Source organism: Carassius carassius, chromosome 37 (genome assembly GCF_963082965.1).
Source record: "Carassius carassius chromosome 37, fCarCar2.1, whole genome shotgun sequence".
Taxonomy (NCBI): Eukaryota; Metazoa; Chordata; class Actinopteri; order Cypriniformes; family Cyprinidae; genus Carassius; species Carassius carassius.
The window spans coordinates 22,589,672-22,609,178 of NC_081791.1; the positions used below are offsets into that span (position 1 = coordinate 22,589,672).

General features: G+C 37.5%; 1 protein-coding gene across 3 annotated transcripts in view; it reads left to right on the forward strand.

Annotated features, from left to right (window-relative positions):
* The window catches only part of LOC132118402 (plexin-A1-like), a 239,357-nt gene that overhangs the window by 139,001 nt on the left and 80,849 nt on the right, over window positions 1-19,507 (forward strand). For 2 of the 3 annotated variants that reach the window (XM_059528223.1, XM_059528224.1), the window contains exon 9: window positions 2,793-2,907. In XM_059528223.1, coding sequence (XP_059384206.1) covers window positions 2,793-2,907 — 115 coding nt within the window. Of the gene's footprint in view, window positions 1-2,792; window positions 2,908-7,403; window positions 8,277-19,507 lie in introns of those variants that run through there. The other variant, XM_059528225.1, reaches the window with a different exon arrangement.

The following is a 19,507-nucleotide window of genomic DNA, read 5'->3' on the forward strand; positions in this document are numbered from 1 at the left end:
TGATGATGATGATGATGATGGTGGTGGTAAAAAAAAAACATTTATAGTAAATATAATTAATTGTCTGATAATATATTCTAGTATACAAATAAGACAAAAATATTACTTTACAGTTCTGTAGTATAATATAATTATTTACTGATGTGTTTACATTTTATTAAAATAATAATAATAATAATTTGTTTAAATAATAATAATATATTTATAATTATAGTTAATTGAAATATATATATATATATATATATATATATATATATATATATATATATATATATATATATATGAAGAGTTCAGGTGCAAAAGCCTCTAAGTGCCATCTGAAATTTTCATCTAAAATTAGGATTTTTATCAAGTTCCTATGCTTAGGTTGAGTCATTTTACTTTAATTGCAATGTGCAGGTCCTTTTCCAGGCTATTAAAGTGATATAATATATAATATATATATTTTTTGATTTTGACTTTAATGTCCAATGGCAGAAAGAGGGAGCATTTTGGAAATCTGTTCTATTTTGTGACACTAGTGGTGCAGAAATTACTCACTTCACCTTTAATATACCGTTGTGAAATGATTTAGAAGTGCTGCACAAATCTGCTTCCACCACTTATGTCAAGCTCAATTCATTCTGGAGTTCATGGCGAATGTGTGATAAGAAACTGCTCCCACGCAACTCTTCCGTTATGACATTTTGAGACATGATTCTGAGACTAGAGTACAGATCAGAGTCCTTGTCCTCCCCTGCCAAACGCCAACAAAATCTTCCTCTGTAACCATAGCAATGAAACCAACCTACACCTTTGTCTCGGTGCAATGTGTGGAAAGTTGACAGATCAGTGTTGTTTGTGACGTGTCTGGCTTTCTTGTTTTTTTCACCTTGAGGTGCCAACTCTGTCAAATGTGGGCTCTGTTGTTAAATGTCTTAACTGAACAAATCATCAGTGTTATTGATGTAAATGATTCATTTTAAACTTTGTTTGAATGAATGGATTGTGTTTGTGTGTTTTTGGTTTCTTTTCTGATGTCTTTTGATGAGAGCGTTCGTCCGTTCGCTCTCTTTGATCTGTCTCACTTTCTGTCCATCTCACACCCCCTGCTCTCCATCACCTCTGCTTGAAAGATGAAAAGTGTTGAGAAAGGGAAAGAGAAGACATAAAATAACTAAATTCATTTGAAAAACCATCTTGGAATAGGGTGTAATGGATGGTTGCTAGGGCACTTAATTAACAAATAGTGGTCTAAGTGTCTTTAGTGTATTAGAAGGGCACTGATAGATGGTTGCATAGGTGTTCAGAGTTTTTAGTGTATTGTTATGCAGTTGCTTGGGATTCTGTTTGGGTGCTAGGGTGTTGCTAATGTGTTCTGAGTGTTTTAGCTCATTATTTAGTTTTTGTTAGTGTGTTCTGGGTGGATGTTTGGGTGTTACTAAGGCTTTCTGAGTGTTTCAGTGCATTACGGGCTTGCTAGGGTCTTCTGAGTGGGTGTTTAGGTGTTGCCAATGTGTTCTGGGTGGATGCTAGCATGTTACTAAGGTGTTCTGGTTGTTTCAGTGCATTATGTGGTTGCTAGGTTCTTCGGAGTGGGTGCTAGGATGTTGCTAGGTTTTCTGAGCATATTAGTTCATTGTTCTATGGTTGCAATGTTAGTGAATTTTGGTTATAAGGGTGTTTTGGGTGGTATCTAGGGCTTTGTGGTTGTTAGTAGGTTGCTTTAGGAATACTAAGGGGTGCTGCATTGGTACTGGGGTCTTGATAAGGTGTGCTGTGTGTTTTAGTGCATTGTTTTGTGATTGTTAGGGTGTTCTGGATAGTTGCTAGGGCTGTGTGGTTAGTAAGTCGCTATACGAATGCTAAGGTGTTTTGAGTTGTTGCTATGGTGTTGCTAAGGTGTTTTGAGTGTTTTGTGCGTTGCTGTATGGTTGCAAGTGTGTTCTCTGTGGTTTCTATTGTGTTGCTAAGGTGTTCTGATTGTGTTAGCATATTTCTGTTTGGTTGGTAAGGTGTTTTGGGTGGTTTCTTAGGCTTAGTGGTTGAAAGTAAGTTGCTTTGTGAATGTTCAGGTTTTCAGCGTTGTTAATGGAGAGTTGCTAAGGTGTTGTGTTTGTTTTAGCGCATTGTTGTGTGGTTTCTAGGGTGTTCTGGGTGGTTGCTAGGGCTTTGTGTTTAGTGAGTCATACGAATGTTATGGTGATCTGAGTTGTTGCTGGGGTATTGCTCAGGTGTTCTACATGTTTAAGTACATTGCTGTGTAGCTGTTAGGGCTTTGTTGTCAATACTAAGTTGCAGTTGCTAGGGCTTAGTGGTTAGTAAGTTACTATACAAATGCCAGGGAGTTGTTGTTAGGGTGTTGCTAAGGTGTCCTGAGTGTTTTAGCACATAGTTATGTGATTGCAAGGGTGTTTTGGGTAGTTTTAGTGTGCTGCTATACAGTTGTTAGAGCATTCTGCTGAGTGTTGTCGCTTTGCTAGATGGTTCTATTGAGTTCTGACTAGGGCAGTAAAGCCAGTTCTGTGATTAGTAGTAAACCTCCATCACCTGCTTTCAAATCAAGCGCCATTTCCTACACACCCCTAGTTCTGAATAATTGTTTGTCCTTTGCTATGTGGTTGCTGGGGTATTCTGGGTTGGTATTAGGGCTTTGCTATGTAGTTGCAAAAGTGCTCTGAGAACAAGTTTATGAGAAACATATTAGTGTGTACAGTAGTTTCTAAATGTCATGGTTTGATATACAATGCAGCTATATGTGGCCATTAATAACTTAATAATACTCTTTTCCTCTTGCTGTCTCTTCTTGATAGGTGTCTCTCCTGTGTGAATGGCTCCTTTCCATGCCACTGGTGCAAATATCGACATATGTGTACCCACAATGCCAATGACTGCTCATTCCAGGAGGGCCGCGTCAACATGTCTGAGGTCAGTCTGTCCAATACAATACATACATTTACACATAAAGCACTTCATGCACACATCTCGCCTTTCATTTAAACGAAAATAGCTTTTCATGTTTGCGACCCATCACCCAACAAATCCAGGGGTGCAGATGCACACATGGGCGGTCATGTCCCATTTGCGAACGTTGTTCTTTTTGCACTGGCTTTGTGTGAGCAGCTGTTCTTAGGAGAGCGGCGCAGTATTAATGCACTTATAAACGGCACTGACTGAATGACTATGCAAATTGTATCATGTTGTACATTTACAAATGCTACATTTGCATAAAAACCAATATCAATCACATCTCTCCCTCATATGAGCACTGGAAGTGCGCTAGGCGGCATTACGCTTGTACAGTGGGTTATGATTACCGACGCACACACGCATCAATCCTCCACATGCCCGCTCTTGACTGCCGAAGTCATCTCAGGGGAGCATTTGTATCTCAAACCGCTTCGAGTCGACCAGGGGGCTGTTCACGCACTCTGCAGCTGTTAAACAGTGCTTTTGCCGTTGAGAAGGGCATTTGGGAGTAATGTACATAAATGTTTACCATTTTCCACACAGCCTTATTGCTGTTCACTCCCAAACACCTTCCTGCTCTGCTGCAGTATCCAGTATCCTCAGTTGATTTTAGATCCCAGCTCAATGCATTTGTATCTTGCACCTGAGTTGTAGCCACTGCTGTACAACATAATTTTTGTAAATTAAATCTATTAAATACACTTAATTTATAATTCATGTAAAGTGCTTTGAGTACCCAGAAAAGCGCTATATAAATATAACGAATTATTATTATTATTATTATAATAGTAATAATAATATTATTGCTATTATTTTTATTATTATTGTTGCTGTTTTAAAATACTAATTAAAATAATATTTTTATTAGTAGTAGTAGTATTTAATAATAATAATATGTATTGACATTATATCATCATAATAACATAATAATTACAAAAAAACTATTTTTACATTATTTTTATATTTCAGTTTTCATGTTTTTTTTATTTATTTATTTAAATTGTTATTTATTTTTGTTTATGTGGATTATGAATAGAGTCAATGCTAAAGAAAGCGGTTAAGTGCAAAGCGCAGCAAAATGTCTTTAACCCTTTATCCCTGACTATATTCATAATATATAAGGGCCTCTTATTGATTTTGTAGAATGGTTACTGCATAATGCAAATATCAAGGACACAGTTTTTCATTAAGATGTTGTTTTATGAAGCAAATTATTTTTTTAAGTCGCTCTGGTAAAAAGCATCTGCTACATAAATAAATATAAATGTAAATTCATTAATTATAATCCTGCAACTAGAAAATAGTCTATCTTTGACAGTTAGTATTACGCCTAGATTATTATATTATAGATGATTCGTTTGGACAGTAGCTAGATGTCATTACGTCATATCCTGACACGAGGTCATGAAGTTGCCATCACATGTGTAGAGAGTAATAAACACTGGAAAAATGCTTTTGACGTGGAGGTTGGTGGTATGGTGTTTATTGGGTGGAGGATGAAGGTGAGATACTGGTAGGGTTTTATGGGTGAAGCTGCGGAATTGTGGCAGGGAGTAAAGGATAGGTGTTTTGGATCTGTTATCTTCAGGTAGCAGCGGTTAATAACCAGTGGTTGAAGTGAGATTTCAGAGATTGTGTTTCATTATTATCTGCAGTGGGGTTTCAAAAGCGAGTGAAGGTGTTTGCCTAGACAGCATTTCTGGAATCTTAGAAGAAGTCTGGTGATGACAACGAAAGTAAACAAAGTTAAATCTGACCAAGAAGAAAATTGCTTTATTGAGCCAAACTTGAGAAAAAATAAAAAGTATGATGATAATAATGATAATAATGTATTTTCTGTGTTTCTTTCTTTAAATTAGTTATAGGCAGGCTTTTCCACATATACGACCGCAAATACAGTTCCCTCAGTCCCTTTCAGAATTACTTTATCTCTGCCATTATTAAAGCTTAGTCTCCGAACAACCTTACCTTAAAACGTAGCCAAACATCCTCGCCAAGACATGAAAGATAAACCGTGCAGTCACAGAGCGTAATGAGTCACATTTGCAAATCAAATGTATATAAATCAACATTTGCCTGACAGCGGATAAACAGAGGAACACATTAAATCTGACCAGGCGGAAAATTGCTTCAGTAAGCCACACTTGAGTAATCCACAAGGAGAAATAAACAAACATACATATAAACAAACAAACAAATAGCGCCGCTAACACATTTGTTCCAGCATTCGTTATTTGTGAACCCAACTGTCGGCCAGTAGCTCATTTAGTCACACTTGGACAGCGGTTTTGCCCTTTACTAGTGCCAAAAGTGCCTGACCATTTCACAGATCCGCACCGAAGGTCGTGCAGTGGCGGAGTATTGAAATGTGTCCTGCGTTCAGCATCGCTTTGGATTAATAGTGGAGTCGGTGTGCATCACGCTGTTTTCTGTTTCCAGCCTATACAGCATGTGTTGTCATGCAGGCACGCTCATAATGTTCCAACATTGGTTGTCCGTAAATGGACAAGAGAGACTGAATGAAAGCCGCTGACCCACCTTGGGAACCCAAGATTGTCTTAGTCGCTTTCATCCAACCCTATTGAGATACAGCCGCCCTGTTCATAAGTGTAATGAATGGAGTTTGTTTTAAGGATGATGAAACTGGTGTTACGGCTGTGTTCTCCCGCTCATTTGAGACTCATTAGTGTGCGTCTCCGATGAGACAAATGGGGGTTTTGATAAATAAGTCATAGGGTGGTATATCGCCAAGGAACTGCTCGATGCACCCGTGGGATCCGTGGGATTCAGTAATGCTCTGCATTGTGTTTGCTTTTATAAACAAAGACATGTCACCCATGATAATAGCAGAAACAGCAAAGGATTGTTGGGGTGTTTGTCGTCAGTTGGGTGCATGTGTGTTTTTAAGACTTGTAGTGTAAATATGACAGTATATAGCTCCCATAATTCATTCGGAGCTGTTAGCATTAAAAGCTTTCTGCTCAAAGCTATTGTACCTACATTGTTGTTTGGTAATAAAATAACTTGCGCTGCTTTTCTGGGTGGTACGAGTACATAAGACTCTAATATAGTTGTCAGTAGGAAGATAATTCAAAGAAAGCCTACACAGACACCAAAAACAAGTCGTTCTTTTGTCTTCTTGAAAGAAGGGTATATTATCCGGCTTTCACAGCTTCAATTATAATCAGTATAACTAATATGCTGACGCCGAATATGGAAGCTGCACAGTTGAGTTGATCAGAGACTTTTTTTTATCAGGACATCCATCGTGTTTATACTTTCTTCCTTTTTGCTTTCAGGGACTTAATTAAAAATGAGAAGACATTTAGATTTCACTTTGTCACTGGAGCCCATAATTTCATTTTTAGATCTATCATAATGTCTGTGTTTGGTCCATAAAGCTTTAAACTGTTAAAAGAATAGAAATTGAGTCTTGTGAGCATCCACAGAAAAGTAATTGATTTTGTTAATGTTTGGAAAAGTAGCTGGTTGAATATTATCTTCAACCAGTTTTTCTATTCAAGTCATAGATTACCTCATATATTATATACTAGTAATAAAATGATTATATTTCATGAAAACTGTGCACATTTCATATTACTGTAAAGCAAAAATAAAATAAAACTCATTGCTGTAACAAAAAATAATTACATTTATGCAGATTCATGCTGTTTTATAGTTATGAAAATCTAATCAAAATCATCAATAAGAATAATGCGACTTAAAAATTACACATCCAAACACATGGTAATGATAATTTGGGGCAATTTTGTTAATTAGTATCATTAAAATAATGTTGCAGTAAAATAGTATTTATTTAAATAAGCTTAATTTACTTTTTGCACTATATAATTTATTTTTATTTATATATTAATATGATTAGTTGTATTATTATATTAGATACATTATCATAAATAAAATAATTTTTATTGCTTTTGATTTTTGGGTGAAATGTGACCTGGACATCATCTTACAGTTTAGATGAGAAATGATTGGACATTTTTTTAATGTCCAAACATAGTGCCATGTTCCAATTTGCAGCATATAAGTTTTCCTTTATGTAGGACGTGATGCTTTTGTGTCAGACCTTGATTTAATCCTCAGTATGTATGCGTGTCTCTTATAGAACATGCATAATTTGGATTGAATACATAAACACTGAATTAGATTCTTAATGGGCCGGCCATATCTTCTTCACTGACCTCTAGCACTAAGCTGAATTCCACTTGCACAGGTTTGATATGGTCTTTGTTTCCTAATGCATGTGGAGAGCAGCATCCACTTCTGGCTTCCAAACTCCATCCAGCTCTGATTTACCGTCTGTACCGTTTGGCTGTCAGGTGTTTCTTCATCCTTCACTCCCTCTCATTCTCTCTCACTCATTCCCTCTCTCAAATCTCTGCCCAGCTCCCACAAACACTGCAAATTCCTGTCTCCCATACCCCTGATCCCAGGCACTGCTGGTGATGAACAGCCGAGGACGGAGCTCAGAGAAGCCCGTCTGTGGATCAGTATTCCAGCAGGCGTGTCAAGAACGCATGCCTCACCGCGTGCCATTTCAGTTCCTCGAGTGACTCCATATCAAATGCTACCTTCATCCTACCCGTTGCCTCATCCTCTCGGGATAACGACGACTAATGTTCATCATAATTAATCAATAAATCAGAAAGGCAATTAGCAGAAACGGGGACCCCGCCATGCACCCTCACCTTAGTTGTTTGATGCCGCTCCATCCCGCTGTGTTGCGAGTGGAGCTCAAAGCCCCTCAGTTCCCATTCTCTCTGGCACAGGGCCTCTCGGAGGGATCTAAGGCTGCCACTGATCTGTGGCTTTAATTATTCAAAGTGTATTAAATCTTAATTTCCAGATGCCTCAGCGTCTGTCTGCCTAATGGAGACCGAAGATGAATTTTACATTCAGGAGTCAAGGAGATGGCGCGAGCACTTGCAACTTCTTGGGTGGTGCCCAAGAATACGGGGCCAGGACCAGGTTTCTCATGCTATTTTAACTTAGTCCAGTTTTAGTCATTACTTTTTTTTACTGTATTTGCTAAGAATGCAAAAGCTTTTAATGCTACGTTATAAATTAGCTATAGTGTAGCAAATAACAACAGTTATCAATTAGCTTATACAGATTTACTTACGTATACATGTTTTTTGTCAAACATTTTTGGTGGAAGTGCTTTCGTTAGCATACTAAAAGCATAATTAAAAGTGTGTTTTAACCATTTAGCATGATTACGGGCAAAATTATATCAAAGATGTTCCATCTTTAAATTAATTTGCCTTTTTGGTAGCATTGTATTTTCCTCCAAACACATTTTGATGGACATTTTTGCAGTTGTATTGTATTTTGCAGTTTTCTTTTTCTCTCTCTCTTTAAATAGCAATAGCATTTAGCAGTTAGGATGGGTTAAGATGGACAATTTGTTTGCTAGTCATCCAACAATCTACCTAGTTCATTTAGATATTTTTTTCTGATAATTAACACATTTTTGTTTTGTTTGTTGTTCGTTTGTTTATTAACCTTAATATTTTTTCACTTTATCATGATAAAAGCATGCTCTGCTTTAGTTGTAAGCATGTATGCATGGTAAATATATCTTCAGTTGTGTCTTAACCCACATACATTCAGATCTGTATGAACCTAGTTTATGTAGATTTCCACTTACTATATGGTGATATACTGATATCTGGACTGAAAGCATGTTTTGATTTAGCTGTTAGCATGTTTGCATGGTTAAATCATAAATTGTATCTTTAAATTCATTTACTTTAAAGCATCGTTGCTTCCTCCATGAACATTCAGATAGTTGTCTTTGGCATTTGTTTCCCTTTTTCAATTATCAGTAGCAATTTGCAATTTTTTCAACAGTGGTGCTTCAGCTAGCTTGTTGAAAATATGTTGTGCTTATGCTGTTTCACAGTAAAATCTCAATATTTTTCCTAAAATAGCATCTCTAAATATATATAGCATTTCAATATCTGAATGCCCTCTTAGAAAAATGTTCGGTCCAAGGCAGGTGAACCCAAAGCCTGTTCCTTAAACCTGAAACGCCCACCCACTGGTCAGTTTTAAAGTGTTGTATTTTCCCTAGTAGCTTTATGGAAATGTCTCATAAAATCAATATCACTATGAGTAACTGGTCTCTAGGTTTGCTAACACATATTAGTTTGTATCAAAGAGTATAGAAGCCCAAGAGGCGAAACTCAATAGAACGCTCCATAGCAACAGTTGCCTCCATGACGTGACGGCGCGGCCGCAATTATGGACTGAAAACTAAAGGAAAACGCAGAGAAATAATGGGAGTCAATGGCACTGGAAAACTCAACATAACAAAAACTTAACAGAACTTTATTTTTTCTGTTTCATATCTAAATATGAAAACAATTTAAAATACATTAATGAGGATGACCGACGTTAAATGACGTTAAATGCCAGAAAATATACGTCTATGTGTTGGTTATGCATGGCCTAATTACCCTTAGGAAAATAGCCTCTGCAGCGCCATCTACAGACTGTTACCCATAACACAACAGAGTTTCGCCTCTTGGGCTTCTATACTCTTTGTTTGTATCTAGCCACATCTTGCTAAGTTTTGAGTGGCGCTCTATTTTCGAGCCCCATGTGATGTGGGCGGACACTCTAAAGCCCTTTTAGACTTCAAAGTCCCTTTCATTCGACAACAGGCTCCTCTTAGAGTGGATGGATCCACGAGTTATTCCCTCGCACCGTTTGGCCCTTACTAGTCAACGAACTCCAGACTGCCTAATTAGATGGCATCTCAGTTCCTCATCTGTTACCCTGATAAGACTTGCCAAAATATGTAATTAAAAATGCTACTAGGATTTAAAGAATTTTGGTGTTGCTGCCCTTGAATTGTGGATAGTAATTGCTTAGACATAATAAAAGGCTTGTCAAGTCATTTAAGGCCTCAAAAGTTAAAAGTGATAGTCGTGGATTACCAGCTAATGCAGCATGGTTGTTCCTACTACCCTAATAATAGTTGTGATGAAGTACTGTAAGTAACCTTAGAACTGAACCCGTCATAGTGACTTTTGGGATGGTAAGATCAATAGCATTGTTTTAGTTGGTTCTGAATGGTAATGAAATACATGTACCATGGTATTTTATGGCATTTTACAAAAATAATTTAGGACTACCATGGTACCATGTCCGCAAAAAAAATACAAAATAATAAAATAATAATACATACATAAAATAATAAACCTTATTAGTAAGAGTGCTAAAACTGAAAAATGCAACTAAATACATTTTGTAACTTTATTAGGGGCCAAGCACCGAAGGTGCGTAGGCACCTATTGTAATCGTTGGCGTTATTCTTCTTCTTCCGTTTCTTCCGCCGCAAGTCTATGGCAGCCCATAGAACCGATAGCGGGAAAGTTGTATAATTTGGCACACTGATAGAGGGCAGTCCCAACATTAACTATAGCAAATTTCAAGTCTCTAACTCCAACTCTCTAGCACCACCACTTGTCCAAAGCTTCAATATTTTTATGCTAATAACTTTTGAACCGTAAGCCAGAAAATGACAATTCTTTTTTCCTCTGAATCCTTGGCTTAAAAATTAAAAAATCGCAAAGTTTAGTTTTTTTCTATTTTAAATTTTTCAAAAAACCTACTTTTTCGAATTCGTCCTAGACGGTTAGTCCGATTTTCACGAAAATTGGCTCAGATCATCTTCAGACCATGCTGGCAAAAAGTTATGGAATTCAAGTTGATTTGTCCAACCGCTCTCGAATGACGCGTGAACAAATTTGACGAAAAGTACGCTAAAATGCACGTGAGGCTATATCTCGGCAACGGTTTGGCATATTGAGACCAAACTTAGTGTGTGTTATAATAAGCATGACCTGAGACTACCTGCAGTGTTTCGACGCTGCGCCATTGATATTTGATTGATATTTTGGCTCATATCTTCTGAATGGTTTGGCCAAAAATCACACAACTGGTCTCTTTAGATTCAGTGAATTATGTCGAGTCGAATGATATCCAATTTTCCCGTGTCGGCCATTTTAGGCGTCGGCCATTTTGAATTATGTTTCAAAATGCTGTATTTTTTGAACGCATTATCGTATCGTTACAAAAATAATTACAAAAATCTTCGGCCCCATGCCCTGAAGGTACTCAAAAAGTTTGGTGGCAGCGCCACCTTGTGGTCAAGAGTTATAATGTAATATCACAAAAATGCTAATAACTTTTGAATAAATTAGACTATTGAAATGAAAATGGTCTACATATATTCTGTGGGTCATGCCGAGAGCATTGATACCAAATATGCGAAAATTGTCCATAATTCCTGTCCGCCATTTTGATTAATGTTGAAAACCTACTTTTTCGAACTCCTCCTAGACCGTTAGTCCGATTTTCACAAAATGTGACGTGGATCATCTTCAGACCATGCTGGCAAAAATTTATGGATTTCGTGTCGATATACGAAACGGTTCTCATTTAGCGCATCAACAAATTTGCTGGAAGGGTGCCAAAATGTATTTGAGGCTGTATCTCCGCAAAGCTTTGACATATTTGCACCAAACTTTGTATGTGTCATCGTCACCTCACACTGACCATGCCACATGAATTTGGTAACAGCGCCACCTATTGGTCAAGAGTAATAAACCATTCATTACCCATGAAAAATTACACTTATAAAAATGCTAATAACTTTTTAATGCAGTAGCCTATTGCAATGAAACTGGTCTCAAAATTTTCCTGGCTTATGGCGACAACATAGATACTAAATATTCCAGATTAAGCTGAACCTCCGGTCCGCCATTTTGATTTATGTTGAAAACCTACTTTTTTTAACTCCTCATCAACCGTTAGTCCGATTTTCACCAAAATTGAATCAGATGATCTTCAGACTGTGCTGACACAAAGTTATGGATTTTGTGTCGATAGACGAAACCGTTTTTGCATACCACAGCGACGAATTTCAGGCACAATGCCAAAGTGACACTTGAGACTGTATCTCTGGAATGCTTTGGCATATTGACACCAAACTTTCTGTGTGTTATTTTCATATCACACAGAACACACCAAAATTATTTGATTACAGCGCCACCTGTTGGTCAAAAGTGATAGGCCTTTTAATCTTATTACTAGAGGTTGTCTTTATGATTTTTCAGCCATTTCAATTATAATCAACCTAAAATTGGTTTAATTGCTCATAGTTGCACTTCGTGTGATGCTCCATGCCATGCTTAGCTCCTCAACTTTCCGCTGGAGTGCTTGGCCCCGTAATTGCTGCTTGAAGCTATATTTATTCTTATTATTGTTCTTCTTCTTATTATTATTATTAAAGCAAATAATAAAAAATATCAGAACATAAATTCTAATAAATTTGACACGCAAATAACAAAAATAACAAAATAACAAATAACAAAAAAAAAATAACAAAATAACAAAAACTGAAAATAAAAGTAAGCCAATTTAAAATATCAATAAATACTATAATAGTATAGAACTAATACCAAAATAACACTTGTATATGTACATAAACATATGTATTTACATCATGGTTACCATGGTTTTTGTACTTTCCATGGTATTGTAGGAAGCACCATGAAGTGCAGTATAAATACTGTGGTACAGTTTAGTACCATGATATAGTTTAAAGTACCATAGTAACACCATCACTGTACCATGGTATCATTTTTTTATATATTTGTAAAGAGATGGTACTCTAAAGTTCTTCCAAGAATAATATGGTAGTACCATGGTACTATGCCTAAAACTTTTTGGTACATTTGTGCTACACATACAAAGAATTGCGGTGACCATTCCATGGTACTGAATGACGATCATGTTAAATATCTAATAATAATAATAATAAATGAAGAGAGAAATAAATATCTCTCTCTCATAAATATCTACTCCTAGGTGTCTCATATAATACCATAGAATTACCATAATGCTTTTTTCTAAGTGTAAAAAATTCATCCTAAATGGTTCGAACACAAATTCTGTTGCTATGTGATTTATATCCATTTCCAACTCAGAAATGAGGGAATGTGGATGATCCACAGAAGTGGGCTGCATTTGCTGTGTTTGCAGTGTGGGCTTTACTTTGCTTAACGCTCCATGAGCACCGTCTCTGCATCGCCCCACAGCTTCTTTAGACTGAGAGAGAGAGAAGTAGAGAATGTGAGAGAACAAGGAAGAAAAGAGCAGCAGATATCATGTTTTGCTTGTAGGAGCATTGCTAGAGGCAGCAGTTGAGCAAAACAAACAGCAGACTAGCAGAGCAGCGCTGCCAGCTACCAGAGCCAAAAAACAGCCCTCCTCTTTCCCTTTGCATGGCTTCCCAGCAATCCTACACTACACATTGCACATTGCAGCTCTCTGTGTTTCCATGTCCGTTTCACACTGAACGTCAGCTGTGGGTCCATTTGAAATGGAATTCAAATTAATTACATGATATGCAGATTAATTAATTGAATGCATCAAATATATTTCAGTATTCTCTCAGAAAAGCCCCGAAATGAAGACATTAGTCTATATTCATGTGACAGACGGGTGAATCGTTGAATAGACACCATATGAAATATCTTTAGAAGCTATTTGTATAATTTTTCTAGCTAATGAACTGTTTACACTAGATGCTTTCTTTTATTCTTTCTGCATTTTTATTGTTATCATTGGTCTGTTTGTTAACATGCAGACTAACACTTTAGATATCGTGCCGATTCTTGTACCATGAGGGCTGTTTTTGTTGGAAGTTTTGAAGAACAAATCGCAAGACTTGAAGTCCTGAAACATTATTTTGTGTTGATTATTTTATGTCATTAGATGATTGGCATTGGCTTTTTTATGCAAAAAAAAAAAAAAAAAAAAACGAGAGATTTTTGGTGATTATCAATGCAAATAAATAAATATAATTATTCTTTGTATTCACTTTAACTAGATGCTTTTAAACTGTATTTTGAATTTAATTTGCAACAGTGTTTTAGTCAAATCATAGTTGATCTGACTTTTATTTATTGGCTAATAACCATATGTAAAGTAACCATATCCTGGAATGTTCTGGTATTCCATGCATGTATTTCTAATGCAGTATACAGTACAGTACAGTGTTAAATATTGCACCAGAAGCCGCAGTGGAATGCTTCAGCATCAGTCAGATGGATTTGAAGTTTTCGAAGTTGAACATGTGAGTTTGCTGCGAGCTCATTCCCACTCTGTGATTCAGCGCTGTGGGGGCGCACACCGCGTGATAACCTGGATTCCCGGCTCACCGGAGCCGCAGTCATTTCAAAGCAAATAAAGGCAGTATTTGGGAAAAAACGTGAAACACTTCAAAGGAATCCCCGCGGTACACCATTATTCCGTTGTGCTCAGCAAGTGTGCCATCTGATCTGCTCTTTCAACCCTGTTTTGACACCTGTCTGTACTTAATAAAATAGTTTCCCACGTTTTTTCCATTTTTCTTTAGTGCTTGTGCTTGCTTACAGTCTTATTACTCTTACAAAAAGTACCGTTGCGGTACCACAGTTCAGTAATGATATCTGATGGAAAACTATACTATTTGAGAAGTACCATGGTACTTTTTGTATCTCTCTTTTTGCGTCTGTTTCTCTGTTTACCAAAAGAATATATATTTTGAATGTTGCATTTTTCTTGTCCTTTTTTGCTCCCCTATTCCATTCCTTTTCCCCTTTCCTTTCTCACTCTCTTTCAAACACACATTTCCATTTTTCCATGGGTCTCGCATCTCTTGTAAAAGGCATCTTTTTTCTTATCAGATGGATGGAGCGTTTCATTAAATGTGTAGTTTACGGCTATCTGTTCTCCACCTGTGTGTTTTGATTGCCGAAACGAATGGCAGAGCCACGAGCAAAGTGTCTCTCAGCACCAGTCAGGTGGCTTAGCATGACCGGTAGCTGCTCTTCCTCTTCTCTGATTGGCTCTCAGCCACTCTTATCATTTCTCCCTTTGCCTCGCGCAGTTGCGAGCTGAATAGACTTTGTTAAATTACATTGTGTCACATTTGCAGATTATTTTCGGAATGAAGCCAAGCTAATCAGGGTAATTAGATTTCATGGCAGTTTAGTGAAAAAACAAACTTACAAACAAGCTGAGTGTGAAGGGATAGCAGAACTAATGATGAACTAATGATGCCAAAGCATTCATCTTTGAAGATTTGCCCAAATATGTCCCATAGAAACTTATATGATGGTAAATAAAGCACAATCTAATATACTGAGTGGATCTTTAGTATATGTACTTCAAGCATTTTTAGGTTTTTTAACAATCAGAATGTACCATTGTACTTTTAATAACATGTACAAGTCATGAGACCTCAAAATAAATAAATAAAATTAGGCATTTTCTTCAAAAAAATAAAATAAAAATAAAATCCTTATATGTATGTTTCATATCAGAATCAGAATCAGAAAGAGCTTTATTGCCAAGTATGTTTGCGCATACAAGGAATTTGTTTTAGTGACATAGGCTTCCAGTACACAGAGACAACAACACACAGAAAAAAAATGTAGGCAAATAAATAAGTGTATAAACAATTTTGCTATAAATGATAATGGAATAGGATTGAATAAGATAAATAAATGATAATGGAATAGGATTGAATAAGATAAGATGCAGGGATGTACTAGGATGGAGGGGTAACAAATAAATATAAGGATATTGCACTTTTTTTTTTTTTTTTTGCATAAGCGTAAGTGGGGAACATTTAACTGTTCATGAGGTAGATTGCCTGGGGGAAGAAACTGTTCTTGTGCCTTACTGTTCTGGTATTTGCGGCTCTTAGGCGCCGGCCAGATGGCAAAAGTTCAAAGATGGGGTGACTTGTGAGGGATCCAGAGTGATTTTCTGAGCCCTTTTCCTCACTCTGGATTTATACAGTTCTTGAAGGGTGGGCAGGGGAGCACCAATAATCCTTTCGGCAGTCTGAACAGTTCTCTGTAGTCTTCTGATGTTTGATTTTGTTGCTGAACCAAACCAGACAGTTATTGAGGTACATAGTACAGACTTAATGACGGCTGAGTAGAACTGTTTCAGCAGCTCCTGTGGCAGGTTAAACTTCCTCAGCTGGTGGAGGAAGTACAACCTTTGTTGGGCCTTTTTCACAATGGAGTCAATGTGATTGTCCCACTTCAGGTCCTGAGAGATGGTGGTTCCCAGGAATCTGAATGACTCCACTGCAGCCACAGTGCTGTTCATGATGGTGAGTGGGGAAAGTGCAGGGGGGTTTCTCCTAAAGTCCACGATCATCTCTACTGTTTTGAGCGTGTTCAGCTCCAGGTTGTTAAGACTGCACCAAACAGCCAGCTGCTCAAACTCTTGTCTGTAAGCAGACTCATCACTGTCCTGGATGAGGCCGATGACTGTAGTGTCGTCTGCAAACTTCAGGAGCTTGACAGAGGGGTCTTTAGAGGTGCAGCCGTTGGTGTACAGGGAGAAGAGCAGAGGGGAGAGAATACATCCTTGAGGGGCACCAATGTTGGTGGAGCAGCTGTTTGACATGAATTTCCCCAGTCTCACTAACTGTTGCTTATCTGTCAGAAAGCTGGTGATCCACTGACAGATAGAGCTAGGAACAGAGAGCTGGGTCAGTTTGGTCTGGAGGGTTGTTGGGATGATGGTGTTGAAAGCCGAACTAAAGTCCACAAACAGGATCCTCACATAAGTCCCTTTTTTGTCCTGATGTTGCAGGATGAAGTGCCATCCCATGTTGATTGCATCATCCACGGACCTGTTTGCTTGGTAAGCAAACTGCAGGGGGTCCAGTGATGTCCTTCAGATAAGCCAGAACCAGTTTTTCAAACGACTTCATGACGACAGATGTTAGAGCCACAGGTCTGTAGTCGTTAAGTCCTGTTATCTTGGGTTTCTTTGGAATGGGGATTATGGTGGAGTATTTAAAGCAGGAAGGCACTTCACACAACTCCAGGGATCTGTTGAAGATCTGTGAAAAGATGGGGGCAAGCTGGTCAGCACAGATTTTCATACAGGCTGGTGTAACACCATCTGGGCCTGGTGCTTTTCTTCTTTTGTTCTTCTTGAAGACCTGGCGCACATCATCTTCCCAGATTTAAAGAGCAGGAGGTGTGGAGAGTGGGATTGCAAGGGGTGTTAATGGTTGTGTAGGGAGATGGTCAGAATGGGTGTTTGGGGTTTCAAATCTACAATAAAACTCATTCAGGTCATTAGCAAGTCGTTGATTGGCCTCAGTGCAAGGGGATGGTGTCTTGTAGTTTGTGATGGCTCTCAGTCCTCTCCAAACTGAAGCTGAGTCATTGGAAGGAAACTGGTCTTCCAACTTTTTAGCGTAGGTCTTTGTAGCCGCTCTAATCTCTTTGTTCAGTGTGTTCCTGGCCTGATTGTACAAGACTCTGTCCCCATTTCTGTAGGCATCCTCTTTGGCCTGACGAAGATGTCTGAGTTTTACTGTAAACCATGGCTTATCATTGTTGAATGTTATATAAGTCCTGGTAGGAATGCATACATCCTCACAGAAACTAATATAGGATGTTACAGTCTCTGTGAGTTCGTCCAGATCGGTGGTAGCAGCTTCAAAAACACTCCAATCAGTGAGGTCAAAACAAGATTGTAAATCCTGCTCTGTTTCACTGGTCCATCTCTTCACAGTCCTTACTACAGGTTTATCAGATTTAAGTTTCTGCTTGTAGGATGGTATAAGATGAACCAGACACTGGTCAGAGCATCCCAAAGCTGCTCGTGGAACAGAGTGATATGCATCCTTTATTGTGGTGTAACAGTGATCCAGTATATTACTGTCTCTGGTGGGACATGTAACATGCTGTCTGTATTTTGGCAGTTCATGGGAGAGATTGGCTTTATTAAAGTCCCCAAGAATGATGAAAACGGAGTCCGGGTGTTGCTGTTCTGTCTCTGTGATCTGATCAGCGAGTTTCTTTAAAGCTGAGCTCAAGTGCGCTTGCGGAGGAATGTAAACACTCACCAGAATGAACGAGTGGAACTCCCGCGGCGAATAGAACGGCATGCAGTTGACAAACTGCATTTCTAGATCAGGACAGCACATCTTCTTTAACACAGTTACATCTGTACACCAGCGTTCATTGATGTAAAAGCATGTCCCGCCGCCGCGCGATTTCCCCGTTGATTCTGATTCGCGATCCGCTCTAAACAGCTGAAAGCCCGGCAGATGGAGCGCGCTGTCCGGTATGGTGTCATTCAGCCAGGTTTCACTGAAACACAGAGCAGCAGAGTGTGAGAAATCCTTAGAGCAGGAGTTTGTCTGTTTTGTTGGGTAGAGAGCGTAGATTTGCCAGATGGATGCTAGGCAACGGCGTTCAAAATCCGCGCTTCCTGAGTCTGACGAGCGCTCCCGCTGCTCCTCCGATAACAACGTTCAGTAAAACGTCTGAATAATTTAAATCCGGTAAAAGATCTTGTGGTGTGTTCTGCTGAATGTTCAGCAGTTCATCCCTGGTGAAACTGATCGTGTTTGTTAAACAAAAAACAGGAAAAAGGAACAAAAACAGTACAAACACTGGAGAGCCAAGCACTGAAGCAGCCATGTGTGGCGCCATTGCCATCACCATCGAGTGACGATGGATGATCTACCTAAAATATATAATATATAAAACATAACATTTAAATAGTAACTATCATAATTATACACACGTAACATTTTACCATTTAATTTTTATATTATATATTAAAATAAACAATAATGTTGTATATTGAATATAATTATACACACATCTGTATTATTCTACACATCGTATTACATTTTTTACTTTAATATATAATTTATATATATATATATATATATATTACATGTTTATAGAATATTTAACTGCTTAAAATGTATATGAAATTGAAATTATGAAAATATGAAATTATTTTATTTGAAGTATTTTAATAAATAACATTTTAATGTATTATATACATGTATGTACATACAATATTTATTATAATGTAATAGATTAATATAATATAAACATTTTAATGTAATATTATAATATTTTAATTATTATATAAATTAAATATTATTATAATTTAAGATATTTTATGCTTTTCACTGTTTTTGCTCATTTTCTTAAGTGATTTATTTTTCATTATTAAAACTTAATTAATAATAAACATTATCATAATTTTGCAAACAAATTATACACACACACACACACTCACACACTCACATATTCAACATTTAATTAAATAATTGGATATTTTTATATTTTATATGTATTTAACATTTCTGTTTATGAACTGCTCAAAACATATACAATGCAAACAAGCACACACATATGTGAATGGATTTACTGGACATGTATTCATGAGATTTTGGACATGCAGGTACTATGGTGATACTGTGTTTTTTGGACATGTCCTTAAAATTCAGCATTTAAACATGTAAGTATTTAGCATGCAGACATCATTCTGACCATAACCAACTGTTACCAGCGGCGTAAACACGTTTCCTTTTAATCCTTTAGCAGTGAACATATAGTTTTGGGTTTTGTGTGCCGTATACTTGTAAAACTGATAATAGCTCTCTGTGCTCAGCATACAGGCCTTTATTGACTCT